The sequence below is a fragment of the Mastacembelus armatus genome, chromosome 22 (genome assembly GCF_900324485.2).
Source record: "Mastacembelus armatus chromosome 22, fMasArm1.2, whole genome shotgun sequence".
NCBI classification, from domain to species: Eukaryota; Metazoa; Chordata; class Actinopteri; order Synbranchiformes; family Mastacembelidae; genus Mastacembelus; species Mastacembelus armatus.
The window spans coordinates 16,788,008-16,802,629 of record NC_046654.1 but is presented as its reverse complement, the minus strand read 5'-3'; the positions used below and the strand labels follow the sequence as shown (position 1 = coordinate 16,802,629).

The window sequence follows — 14,622 nt, the reverse complement described above, 5'->3', positions numbered from 1 at the left end:
TTATTATATTTGGATGACTTTCAATATATGCAATTACTTTTCCAGTATGAATGTCTCAATCAGTTTTTGTCCCGTAGACATCAACTGTGTTTAAACTTGTGATTTATTAAATTAAAATTCACACGATTGTTACAGTAATAAATATATGCCCTTTTAAATTGTTCAAATCTCAAAACTCTTTTGTTCTTATTTCTTTGTTAGAACCGATGTTTAAGCTTTATCTTCAAATGCTCCCACACAACATCATATAGGTTTTCACAAGAAGAACAATTTTCCACATATTGCTAGGAGTAAAGGCAATTTCAAAAATACTTATTGAGAACCTAAATTGATGAGCTATTTCATTGACGTTCTGTTTAACAGTTTCATGTCTGTTATCTCACACCCAGTTGACAAGTTTGTCTTATTCCTTAAAGCCATAACCTCTGTGGATATAATTACAATTGTAGTGAAAAAATTATAATTGTGTACAAAATACTGCAGATGTACAGTACCCGCTGATTTTTATCATTGAACTATGAAAACTGACTAATGAAATAAACTGTGGGGTACCTAAAAATACAGCATTTGGATCATTTTAACCAGCACTATTAGCAGAGCATAGTGGTCTGTACAGTAGTGGAGATGCAATGCAGTTTGTCTAATACATCAATGCCATTAAATCAGATACCAACTTCTTGAACTTTAATATTGGGTTCACAGAAGAGAATGCACTGCAAACATCGGCATTTAGAAATCTACTTAATTATAGTACTTCTGACCAAAGTGCTGTCATGCCTGCTCTGGATATTATCATGCAATGCAGACAGAGCAAAAGTCTTAACACCTCATGTTTTTGTCTTGCACACCACTGTCAGGCCACCAAATAAGTCTTGTGTCATTCATTATATTACATTAAACTGTAACGCTGAAAGCACAAATCTTTAAAGAGCTCAGTTAGTTAGTTTATCAATCAGAGCCCCTTTGTAATTTGATTGCAGTTCATTTAAAAAAAACCCAACAAATTTTGAGGAGAAATTGTGATTTCAAGGTTTGCAGCTAAAACTATTGTGGTAGTAGTATTGGTACTGTTTTGGCTAGTAAAACAAATTCCTGGTAGCAAAAGCAGCTTATTTTTAGCCTGTTTTCTTTCTCATTGAGCAACAGATGGACTTTCAAGTGAGAGAGGTTTTTGCATTATCAATAATAAATTTTGTTCTGTGCAGTGCAAGAGTTGTGTTATTATGCATGGGTTTGTATGCTGGGGTGGTTGACGTGAGCTGTCATTCCACACTTGCTCCTGAGCCATGTGCTCCACCCACGTCTGTTGCCCTGTGCCCTCCTCTCTCTTACTTTAACCCTGTGAACCTGTGATGATATTGTTGCTGACATCAAGGGGTTTTTGTCAGTGCTCAGCATGGGCACAACAGCATCAGGTCTTCCAGCTCTACAGCCGCTGTCATCAAAAACAAAAACAAACAGAAGTAAATCAGTCAAAATGATGGTACTGATACCGCTGAATGTCTTGGAGACAGCCACCAAAATAATTGGCAGAGTTGGCAGAATTCCTGGCACTAATGTCTGCAAAACAACCAAATGCTATATTCTAATTTAAGTAATATGTTGGAAGACTGCAAATGCAAACATAAATCAGTGATGACAAGCACCACTACCACAACTATTAGCTGAGCTTGAAAGAAGCCGTATCTTCTTCACTGTTTACAATGAAGTCTGGATATACTTTGCATGGAAAATATGCCAGCTCATTTTGTAATGATATGTGAAGTAATAGAAAAAAAACATTGGCATAGATCAGCAGCCACCATGAACTTCTCTTTGTTATAGAAAAACAAACTCATGAAGGAGAATCAGTTGTGTTTATGTCTTCAGTAGTCACTTAAGCTTTCTATTTGCTTTCTAGTGAAGAATCGCTGTAAATTTAATATATATTTTATTGTCCACACTAAAAATATGTAGTTGGTGAGTCATGAGTTCCAAAAATTCTACTTTGCAGAAACTTCTGTTTTATTCGAAGAAAGAATGTAGATTGAGGCTAATCTGTTAGCATATCTGCACCCTAATCACAAAACAACACACACAAATAAATGGCAAGATCTGCAACTACCTGGCCAGTGTCTTCGAAAATAACCAGGGGCTGATATAGTCTAAAGTCAATATTTGCTGAGAACATGTTATTTTAACGTGGGAATCAGCAACCATACACTGCACAAAGCTCTTGATCAACATGTAGAGCATACTTTTACACATCTCTCTACTGTGTAAGCTGTCACAATGTTGAATGAGTTGTAAATTAAAATGTGAGGCAGTCAAATTGTTGGGATTCCAGAAAGCCAGCCCTGAGTAAATGCATTATGCTATAAGAGGATTTGGCAGAGAATACAATTTGAATGGCTTGTTTTCCTTCTTTTCTCAGGCCTTTAGCTACAATTTTATTATCTGAGGGAATTCTGCTTTCACTAACAGTTGGCCTGATTTGGTATGCTATGTCAACAAGAGCCTCAGTTGATCGAATCTGTAACAGCACAGAAGGCGAGAAAGTGTTTACCAGCTTGATTGAATGATACAAAATACAACTATCATTTTGGATTGAAATGTTTCTGCTTCTGCCCTTTGAGGCCTGTCTTTTCTCTCAGTGGGGCAGTAATCAGGTGCCACTTTAATGTCACTGTTGATTACAATAACTAACTCCTCATAGATGAGTGAGTTGCATTAACAGCAAAACAGGTCAAGGAGAGTGCAAGTGCTGGTGTAATTGCGGGGGGGGGGGACTGTAGGTTAGCGTTTATTGAAAGTTCCTTTTATCAACACAGTCATGTAATTATTTTAATGTACATTTATCACAATAAGAATAGCACATGCACAGTTTGACACTACAGGGTAAGTTTCTCGTTGAATGTATGCAGAGCTTAGCCTCTGGTGTTGTGTGTATTTATAGTTGGGCACTGACGCTCTGCATTCACACCACCAAAACACTAGCTGTGCCATGTGTAGGGTACTACAAATGATGGCAAGTGAAACTAAACGGATTATGCTGGGTTTGATGTATGTTGAACAGCAATTACCTTTACTGAACCAACTGCAACACAGAAAAGAGAGAATATGTTGAAGGTGATGGTCTGGACTGAACCGAGACGGATGAAAGGCAAATGTTCTGAATCTCGTGGACCAATCACAGTTGGTGTGCACTGCATCGCCTCCACGCCAGGCGACACCCTAGAGACAGCAGTTACTTTGTATCTACTGTACAGAAGCATAAATTGGCCTTTACAACTTGAAGACAAGGTAGATCAAACATGATTTGTGGCACCACAAATATTTTGGAAGCTAATCCCAGTTTAACAAGCAATTTGATATTTAGGTTCATCACTTTTAGCACATGTACAATGAGAAATGAGCATTACGGTGAAGTAGGACACTTCTTGCTTGGAGCAATTAAATTTAATAAACAATATTTTCGCATTGAAAAATCCCTAGTTTTTTATATGAAAAGAGAAAACGTTGACATATTTAAAAAAGTGAAATGAGATTCATGGAGAACAACCACGACAGCTTTTTATTCCAAGCAGCGTCATTTTAAATGTGGTTATGCATGACTGCAGGGGACCTTTACAGGAAGATATAACTTTGATAGTTACATTCTTCTATCCCTCTGATGGATCCTAGGTCATCATCATTAAAAGCAAGATTTAAAGAAGCTAATCTAAAGATAGATGTCTTAACGGTTTGCAGAGTTTGTTGTTTCCATCTCTTTGTTTTTTTTTTATTATTATTATTAATCCACAGCTCATTTAAACATACACTGAGTGATCATCTTTATCTTTATGGCTTAAAAACCCATCAGTGAGCATGTTGTTCTATGCAGAGTAGGGTGGACAGTCAGTTGAACCAGGCCGTGTGATGCAGTAAATGAGGGCATCAAGCTTTGTTTGGCAGCAGTGTTCTTAGGTGAAGCAGAGGCACAATTCTACTAATGCAATTACAGTCCTTCCTTTACAGTTTTTGCCTTCATAACACGTCCCTGTCAATAATTGCAAAAAGGCATTTCTTCATCTTGTTTGGATGTGGAAACAAGAGTTAATAGGCTTCTGCCTTCAGGCTGAAAGACCTTCCAGGTCTTTAAACCTTTATTTCAAATAGCTGCTGGCTCTGTAGAAAATGTGCTGTCCAGTGTCTGAAAACATGTTATAAGTACTTGCACCATATTTGCCAAATTGCCTGGACTCTGTGTGAGGAGCATGCAAATGTGGAAGGAAGAGCAAATGAGACCTAACTGGAGCACTCTAATTTGAAGGCCTCTGAATTCACCAGTTCTTCAGCAACCTCAGGGGATAAGGGAAATCACTGGATATCAGGCCAGCATAAAAGGAGGGAGTACCAAGTTTAGAAAAAGGTGTGAGTACAGTCAGACTAATCGCTTTGTTGACTGTTATTTTATAGTGAATACCAAATTAAGTTGCCCTCACTTTACCCTTGTAGCTCTGCAGCAATTTAAACCTGCAATACAGTTAAGAAACGCAGGAAGTAATCTGGCTCAGTTAAACAGAATTGACCTTATACATCTAAACACATTGATGTGTGTGTAATTATATAGTATACATGGAGTATACATATACTGACATTGATATAATGTTATGTACTGAATAAAAGAGAGCTGATGATATTCTCACCATACCAAAACTGAGAAGGGCTTTGTACAGCCTTTCCTATCTCTCCTCTCTCTCATAAGTACCAACATGCAAATTGCATTGAAAACTAATGGCAAAAGACTGTTTAAGTGCAACAACTGACATACACAAGGAGACACGTGTCCCAGTTAGAGAAGTACACTTTAATACAATGTGACCCTCGGGAAGCTGGTATTATCCAGAGTGCAGCTTGAAATATAAAAATTAAAAAATACATCAACACTATTTAAGAGAATATTTCCAGATTTATTTTTAGAACTGTAACTGCAGCTATGAATGCTCTCAGTGACCTTCTGACAAAGAAAATAACAGCATCAAGGCCAACTCACCTTGAATGTTTCCCAAGAATGCCAGAAAATCAATGATTTTGCAAGATTTTTCCTTTGCATTTCTTTAGAGTTCCCTCATCAACACTACTTCTCTTAACTGAGCACATTAAAAATTGATTTTTCTCCTCCTTTCAAGTTGCAATTCGTTGTACTTCCTCACCACACACACACTGCCTCATACACACACACACACACACAAGTTTCAACTTCAGATAAACTTCCTGCTTGAATGAGTGCAATAGGTTTGAAAGTGAAATGGGACTTCATATCAAAGCTAGAAAAAAAACTGGGCTTTGATTTTTCGCCCGCTACCCCATTTTTTGTGCAGGGGATGTCACTGACTTTATTTCATGCATTTTCATCCAGTGCTTCTCTCAGCTATTGCCTCAAAACTATTGGAACCCATAATCCATCACTTGCTTGCATTCTGTACCTACTGTAGCAACACCGTGTTCATTAGAATGTAATCTTTGGAAGTTCTGAAGCTTTACAACTGCTAATCTGCATTTTGCAAATCTCTGACCCTGTGTTTCTTACTAGTACATCTTGTTCATGCCACTACTTTGTGTTCACTCCTTTCATTTTCTCTCTTCTACAGGGCAGTTCTTCTGGGTGAACAGTTCAGCCTTTGGAGGGCCCTGGGTGCTTAGTCCTTGGCTGTGGGGGAGACAGGGTCCCTGTAGCCTGGACATGGCCGTGTTTCTCTACCCCAAGCAAAGTGGGCAATACACCATATGGCTCATTGAGCGTGACAAACCGCCACTAGCGCTGTTCTCCACTGACACGCTGCCACGCATCACAGGGTAAGCATTTGTTTTCTACATATGTAGGTAATTGTATTAGTTGAGTTGAGTTGATTCCTTATTGCTTAGTTGAATAAGAATGAAAATCAACCCAAACCCCAAAACTGATTTATTTTCATCTTTGGTGATCATGGCTATTTGTTACTGAGCTGGGATCATGCATGCATACTTGAATCCCAGAGCTCCATCGTGAGAGAGATGGTTGGCACGAGAAGGAAAAATCTGTTGTTTAAAGCACATGCTGTTTGCAGCTGCTGTGTACCAGGCAACAATTATTGCATGCATATAAACTTTTTGTGCAACTAATCCTAATTAACAAGAGGTCCGTGCTGCCCTTATTGTGGCTTTTCATTGGAGGCTTTATTGGGCTTCTTGTCTCACACTGAGGGCAATGGGGTGTGAGAAGCCAGGAAACTTCTCCTGACTCCTAAATGCTTACTATCTGTGGTTGTGTGTGCATTTGGCTGTACCTCTGTCTTCATTAGCATAGCTGTACTTTGGGTTTTAGCGTGTAGGAAGTCTGAATACAAAGAGAAACTCTCTGTGCTGCTGCAGAAATGTTTTATGATGCTTGTGTTTGTGTAATCTCTTAAGGGCACTGGAATCATAGGAATGTCATGGTTTATGCATCTCCCCTGTCTCTATAGCTGTCTGTGTGTGGGAGTGAACGCGTGTTAACATTTGTGCGTGTGTGTGCATGCACATGTGTTTATGTGAATGCACACACTGGTGTGTCTTTCTTAAGGGGGCAGAGCAGAAATGCAGTCATTACATGTGTGACGGATTAGACTGTGTGTTTCTGTGCTCTCATTTGTAGTCAGAGGCTGCTATCCACCCACACTATCTCTGCTGGTTAGAGACTCGTTCAGCCAAACTCCCCACATTTCTACTCCAGTGGGGGATGCTTATTAAAAAAAAGAGGGAAGAATCAAAGCAATAACGGCTACCTGCGGACATTGGAAGAGTCAGTTAGCTTACTAATTACCAACCTGTGCCCTTGCCTTTGAATTTTAATGCTGTGTTTTGACATGTGCAAGATTCAAAAGCCAGGGTGTTTAGCACAGGGCCAAGAGGGAAACAAAACATCTTTGTACCCACTGGTTAGTTCCATACTTAAAGATTAGAAAGCATTAGACTTTGTCAAATCAAACAGGTGACAGTTGTTACAGACCAAAATGATCACAAATAAGGACATATGCATATGCGGTGGGTCTGGTTTAAAGCTTAATTTTTAGTTAAACTTTAAGATACTAAAAGGTTTAAAGTATAGACAGCAGCCATGTCCATATAAAATCAAAAGACCCACACCATGCAGAAGGAGAGAAAGAGAATAACTATTTGGAAGATCTCCACATGATCTTGTAGTGATTAACCATTAAGTTTTTTGGCTGATTGTTCAGAAACAGTGAAGTCATCAATGGAATTGTATAAATTGTTTCTTTACCAAAATCTTCAGGACTCCTCTAATTAACTGGAAAACAGCCATGAACTGCAGCTCAATCACAGCCACCAGCCATGGAGGGGCTTTTGCTTTGAAAACTCCTTAAAGTTACTGCACAGCCTGTGTTGCGTTAATGTTGCATCACGTCTGGTGGATTGTCCAAGTACAAAAAGTCTTTGAGAGTCAGTCCTCTATGGCTAACACTTCCCTCTACTGCTTTGTAATACCATTAAAAATCTTATACTCACCTTTCTGTGCTGTATTGAAAAAATAATGACAGTCCATAGGTTGAAATGAAAGTTAAAAGATTTAGACAGTTTTGAAAAAGAGATGTTGAATGTTTTGATCACCTCAAAGTTGTAACCTGCTGTGCAAGTCTAGCATTTCCCCATACCAAACCCGTGAATATAAACAGGATACTAATGCTCTTTGCTCTGCTCATGCTTCAAGTCCAAGAAATCAAATTTTAGGAAGTATCCTGTGGAATAAATCACTTTCACAGTGCTGATGTAACATGGACCACATGTTTTGGCCATTAAACATGGTAATCATTGTTTCATTTCAGACCTACTTATAAGTGAACAAGTTAAACTGATTTGCCCAAGTGAATAAAGTGAACTGTATCATGGAGGTTTCTGATTAAAGTTCTGGTATGTTGGTTCTGTCTTCTCATGATTGAAAGTAGAATTTTAGAGTTACCTTTTTTCTACACAGCCCCCTGTCTCAGATATTATCATAGAGTGTCTAACGATACCTGAGGGAAGGATATTTAGGACTTCTGAAACCAGTCAGCAATAAACTTAATTCATCAAACAGTGTCAGCTGTCACAGTGAATGTCAGAAACCAGTCAGCACTGGGAGTGAGACAGGACAACAGAGAGGGAGGGCTGCAAGATTATGAATGTGCGTGTCCCAGCCTGTATGTGTTCATGGTGAGATTTCTTTATATGTATTGCCTGTTTGGGTGTGTGTAGTCTTTGAATTTGCATGCATGTTATGGGATATTGTACCATGTGCCATGTACTGTGACTGTATCTGGCTGTGGTAAATGGCCTAATGAGTGAGGTGAGTGAAGCTTTACACTGTCACAGCTAATGTTATACCACTGCCTCGTCTCATCGCATGTCTCCGTCTCTCCATACTTTATCTTCTAATGTTATTACCTCACAATTTGTACATCACACACATATGAGCAATCGCACAATACATAGCAGCACAGTACAGTTTCAGCATCAACTCTTACATGACGCATTGCATTCATTTTCTTTACATTAATAACATACCAATAAACCACAAATGGAAGGTTCATTAATGTAATGCTCAATGCATTTAGTATATGTAGGCTATCAGAAAAACCCAGTGTGACAAAATGTAGTCATGCATTACTGTGAATAATGAATAATCTGTGTGAAAATTTGATTTCAACTGCCATGAGCCAGTTAGCTAGAAACAGAGCACAGCTGCATTTGTATTTCAAACCTTCACTAGTTGAATTTTCAAGACCTGGATTTAAAATGCTAAACACACGGTTATGACAACAATTAGGGTGTAGTGGGATGTACCGTAGTAATTCCATGAGTGCAAAACAGGTGTTTTTTTCCTTTATGTCTGACACTGCATTTTTGGGACTTTTGTAATAAAAATAACTGCAATGTCATGAACACAGCAGTTTTCTGTAGAAGGCTCTGCTTGCATCTGTTAATGGTAGAGTGGGCAGAAGGGTTAGGTTGTTGTTTGCAGCTGGTTGAATAAATGGTTGGATAATAGTGTTTTGAAGTGGCATGAAGCACTTAAATAAGAAAAACATTATTTTCTATTTGACGCAGTTTTCCAGTTTGGTTTTATTTTAGCCCAATTACAACCAGCAAGTTAAAAAAACAAATAAATAAAAAGTGTTAAAAATAATAAGGCATATTATTTACTGTTAACTCCCTGTAGCAATACACCTCCTTTGTTTAAATGCTACTATAATCAGGCTTCAGGACCATCTAATTTAGGTGTCCTATTTTTAGGCAGAGCCACTTTGTATTCTCTATTTTTCTATTCACACACTAAAAATTCTCTATGAAACTGATGATGCATCCACAGCAGAAAGACTTACAGTCCTGTTTTGTGGGTCTTTCACTGAGTGGAGCTAAACTGGAGTGAGAGATATGGGTCACCTTGAGGCCCTCTCATTGGAGCAAAGTGGTGCATTCATCCCTGGCAGGCCTTTACATCTCCCCAGCTCCACTACTTACTGCTTGCCAGAGCTGACCTCCAGCTCTTGGACCATGGTTGCCCCAGGGCCAGGGCTGATGGGATCTTCATAGCTCTGAACCTGGGAGCACTGCCAGTAAGAAAGCTGTAATTGTTAGAGATCATTTGGAGAAGAGGCAAAGGCAGCTAAGGACTATGATTTTCAGCTTTTTTGGACACTATTGTTTTACATAACATCTCAAGCACAAGGAAGGAGCAGTGTCCCATGTGGTGTGTGACTTGATGGTAGACATGCCTAGATTATTAATTCAACCAAGCTCAAACCTCAGATACTTGTGCTGAGGATTTAAAGGTGAAATCATTGGCTTTTGTTTTCTACAAACCTAAAGAATAATTATATTCCAAAAACATTTTTGAGCAATAAACTTTATTACTTCTCTGACATAAAGTTTAACAATTCCAGTAATTGTCCTTCCAGTTAATCACATATGTGCTGGTAGCAGAAATTACTTTAAAAAATGAGATGTAGTACACCACTGAAAAGATGGAGTCACTAGCTAAAAAGCCACTAGCTCAGCTATACACAGATAGCCATACATCAGCCTCATCTGAGAGATATATAGTACAGTGTACTAAAAACACACGTGATGCTTTTAACATAAATGACATAATGTATCATGTATGAGTTAACTTCATACAGAGTGCAGTGAATGGAACAAAACCTAAATTAAAACCAACAGTAATATATTTTAGTCAGGAAACCTCTACTGACCATGGTTATTATAATTTGAGAAAAAGAGGAGGTCATGTGACATACTATATAGAAGGTGTACGTGTTGAGGAGAACTGGAGCCTGTCATTTGAATGAATGCAGAGTGAGTAAGCCAAAAAAAAAAGTTTTTTAATTGCCAGGTTTACTTCTGCATTGTGCAGCCTACTAGATGCATATTAATGTTCCTGCCACCTGCACACTCCCACTCAGCTCACACTTTACACTGTGATGACAACTGTCACAAAAAATTTACTTTTGTAGGTTACAATTCTAAAATGTCCTTGGATTAAAAATAGATAGATTCTTTGTTCAACCCCCATGGGGGAAATTCAGAAAAAATACATAATATAGCAGGATAATTGACCTGTATTATGGTTAAATGTGTCTGATGTGTCTTTAATCATGGTAGGCTATGAGTAAAATGTTTTTGGAGATCAAGGGGTTTTGCAACATCCTTAAGTTACCATTGGAAAAAACTGACTGAATGCCAAAGTGGTGGCTGTCTTAAAATATCCATGACCTTGAGCAACAAATATTGCATTTAGAGCAGGATGGTGTGGATGCATAGGACTTTACAATGGAAGACTGCTCTTTGATTCCAGTATGAAACATGTTTTTTTTTCTTGTTTTTTTTTTTTTTTTAAATCTGTGACCAGTCTACAACCTTAACCACACCTTTGTTATTGTAACTATAACTCTGTCATAGCCAACAGACATATTTAAATAAAGCAGACTCCACACTCTTTCACTGTGCTAATATGCTGTTTTGTAAACCTGAATCCCTCACATATTTTTTTCAGTAGTCTTCATGAATTATAAATGTATGCAAAGACCATTTAAAATATTGTTTGGCACATCTGAAAAAAGGTTAAAGTTGTTATTTTGATACACTGTCTTTGCCCCATCAGTGCAATATCCATAGTAAAAACTTATTAGAGTATTTTGCCGTGTTAACGGTAATAAATTGAGCCATAAATGCTGACAAAGCAACAAAAAGAGAGGAAGTTGTGCATTGTGGGTGACTGTTGAGACACAGTGCCTAAGAGGGAATCAAAGGAAGTGTTTTGTTCCCGCTGGCTCCCCAGTTGCCTTCTTTGCTAACTTGCCATTTCAGATGTGAATGAGAGTCCTTATTACATGGGCCACCACTGCTACACCACTAGTTGTGCTGCCTCCTATTGCAGTTATCAGAGAAATGTGGCAGCAGCAAACTGTCACAGGAAAAACAAATGCAGTAGGTTGAACTTTATTTTATTTTTTAAATAAATCAGTTGTTCAGAATGTTGAGCATAAATTGATATGCAGCCATGCACTGGTCTTTCAGTGCCTGTCTATGGCCTTAAGTTACACTCTAATAAAAATACTCTGTAAACATACTGTTATCATTACAGGTCAAAAATGTAGGCAACAAAATATATTGTCTTGTCATCATATACAGTGCATTAGACAATATATAACTTTTATAGTACATTAAAATTACATTATTTTTGCAAACAGTATTATCACACACAACCATGTCTCAAGTATTACGCTACATATTGCCTTCCTATTCAATGCAGTTTTCTTTCTAATGAGACACACACATATTTTTCTCTTTCTCAACAAAATATTATTATGCTGTCTCTTTCTCCACTGGCAGCTCCCACTGGGACTACATAAAAAGCTTCACAAATGAAACATTTGAAACAAGCAATTGTGAGGGAAAAACACAGTCTATCCACGAATGAGGTATACCTTGTCATCCTCAGCTTGCTGCATACACATGCACAGTGTTCTCCCTCTTATGCACATTCTCGTTATCTTTCCCCCTTATTCTCTGCAGACAGGTTACATAAGGTACTATAGTTTTTATTCTCACCCTTCCCCCTATGTTCATAGTCTTTGTATACGATCTAACAATCTCTAATCACATTTACCAAAGCTTGCATTGTACATTCCTGACAGCTAAAGTTTTACACAAGTGTAAAGGAAGTAAGAATTGTTGGAAAAGCAAGAGTGACCTAGTTTTAATGACAAGACTGAATTTCAGCTTTCACCTTTGGCAAAAGGACGAGAAAATTTCATGCCCAGACATTACAAGCTTAGCACCTAAATCACAAAAACCTTTTGCTATGATGTACGTTTTGCATCAAAGCAAATGCTGAGATAGAAATAATGTTTTTCTCCGTTTGCCCTCATCTCCCTTGTGGCTTGTGTTATGCAGAGCATGTCTCTCAGGTGCAGGGGGTATGAAGTGTTTCCTCACTATTAAAAATAAGTTACTCAGGCAGAAAATATGTCAAGTGTGACCTTGTTTAAAAATGTGGAAATTAAATATCAATAAATCATTAATTTTGAGACATTGCCGTAATCATTGTAAACAAAGCTGCTGGCAAAGGACTTGTGAGCTGTGAATTTCAGATTGGGTGCATTTCACCAGAAAATTACTGTATTGCATTACATGTCACAAAGGTTGAAATGATTTAAGTACAAGAGAAAAGGAGGACACTGCTCTTCCAGTGCAAACATTTGTTTCAACATTTCATTTCATTTGCTACTCTGATTGGTATGAAAGTGATATTACTGCCACATTTCTTTGTGAAATGTTACAGATGGTGAAGAATGTAGTGTTGCAGTGGCTGTTCATCTTCCAAGGGGTCTTATTTAAACATAAAACACAAGGACAAGAGCTTTGACCAGTAACCATGAATTTGTTTTGTTTTTTTTTAATAAAATGATTTCATTGAGGATCCTCTGGTGTATTTTTATGTTTCCACATCCTACAGCCTGGATAGTTATTAGGTTTTTATGGTTTTATGTGGCGACCTGGAGTTTGTCTGTGTCAATCTAAATGTATTACCCTCTATAAAAATCAAAACAGACCAGGGGTAGACAGCCATGTGTCATAGTTTGCTGAGAATATTAATGGATGAAATCACCTATTCAACTTTTTTGGAAAGGTGTACTAGAAAACTACAATGAAAGCTGTATACATGCCTACACACCTGCTTCTCAGCAGTGGCCATCTCCTCTTTAGGTCTTTCCAAAAAAAGAAGGAGTATTGAGTTAGTTGCTTGTTAGATATTGGATTGGACTGTAACAGAAAAAAAGGATCTCCCCTTTTTTTATTTGTTATATTTACAGTAGTTTTGTTTTCATTTTTATTTTTTTCCTACTCCATAGCTGCAGATAACTGTTTACAAATGACTACATTGATCATGAAATGTTTAACAAAATAACTCATCAGTTCAACAGTTCATCTGAAACTTGAAATCAGCAACACACCCATTTACACCAGACAGGTCACAACATTAAAGCTTTAATGGAACTGAAAAGAGGAAGAGGGGCAGCGCGGTGACTTTGTGGTTAGCATTGTTGCCTCACAGCAGGAAGGGCCTGGGTTCATAACCCGGCAGGGACCTCATGTGTGGACTTTGCATGTTCTCCCTGTGCTTCTGTGGGTTTACTCCGGGTACTCTGGTTTCCTCCCACAGTCCAAAAACTGCTGCTTCTGGGATAGGCTCCATCAGATCCCTGTGACCCTAATTAGGAATGAGGGGGTACAGATAATGGATGGATGGAAAAGAGATGACATCACTAAATTTAGAAAAAATTACATGTGGTTGTCAAAAAATCCCATGGCACACCTGGACTTGCTTCATCGCACACCATTTGCAAACCACTAGGTTAGATAACACATTAGTGATACCTAACAGGGAAATCCAGGTGTAAGAACAGTAAGTAGTAAGGGTGTCCTGGAGGAGGTGGGAGGTGTTGAGCGTTCTTCACCTAACAGTTTGATATTCATTCTCTAATCCACAACCTCCTCCACTGAGTCCAGAGAGCAGCCAAGAATACAACCAGCCTTTTTTGTTTGTCTAGTTTCTTTCTGTCTGCTGCTGTGATACCACTTCTTAAAAAATGCCTAATGTTGCAACAGAGTCATAAAGAAATGTGAGTGTACTGCACACTCCAAAGGATCTTAGGGTCCTCAGCATGGATTGTCGATTCTGTCGTGTCAGGGTAATGATCTTCTCTGTCCAATCCACTTTATTATTTAGGTATTCACCCAGGTATTTCTATGTCTGCACTGTCTCTGTGTTCACTCCCTGGATATTCACTGATTCTGTCTGAGCTCCTTGGTCTCACTCCTATTGAGCAGGAGTAACTCAGATGCTTGAAGGCATTTTTCTTCAGAAATTAAGAAAATAATTATAGCACAACTGTCACTCTAGGAATCTAACCAGGGAGCTATTAGTCATGTTTCAAACTGAAGTGGCACTCCAACACACTTGTTCTTGTGGTGCAATATTAGGTGCAGTTAGAGTGGCCAGGCAAGTCATAGATCTAAAGCAAAACGCCAATATTAGGGCCAGTAAGTAGTTGAATAAATTTGACCTTTCCAAGATTTGAA

The 14,622-nt window shown here is 38.3% G+C and overlaps 1 protein-coding gene across 1 annotated transcript in view; it reads left to right on the top strand.

The window, feature by feature from the left end:
• The window catches only part of alk (ALK receptor tyrosine kinase), a 319,654-nt gene that overhangs the window by 200,955 nt on the left and 104,077 nt on the right, over window positions 1–14,622 (top strand). The window contains exon 5 of the mRNA XM_026301074.1: window positions 5,613–5,817. Coding sequence (XP_026156859.1) covers window positions 5,613–5,817 — 205 coding nt within the window. The remainder of the gene's footprint in view (window positions 1–5,612; window positions 5,818–14,622) is intronic.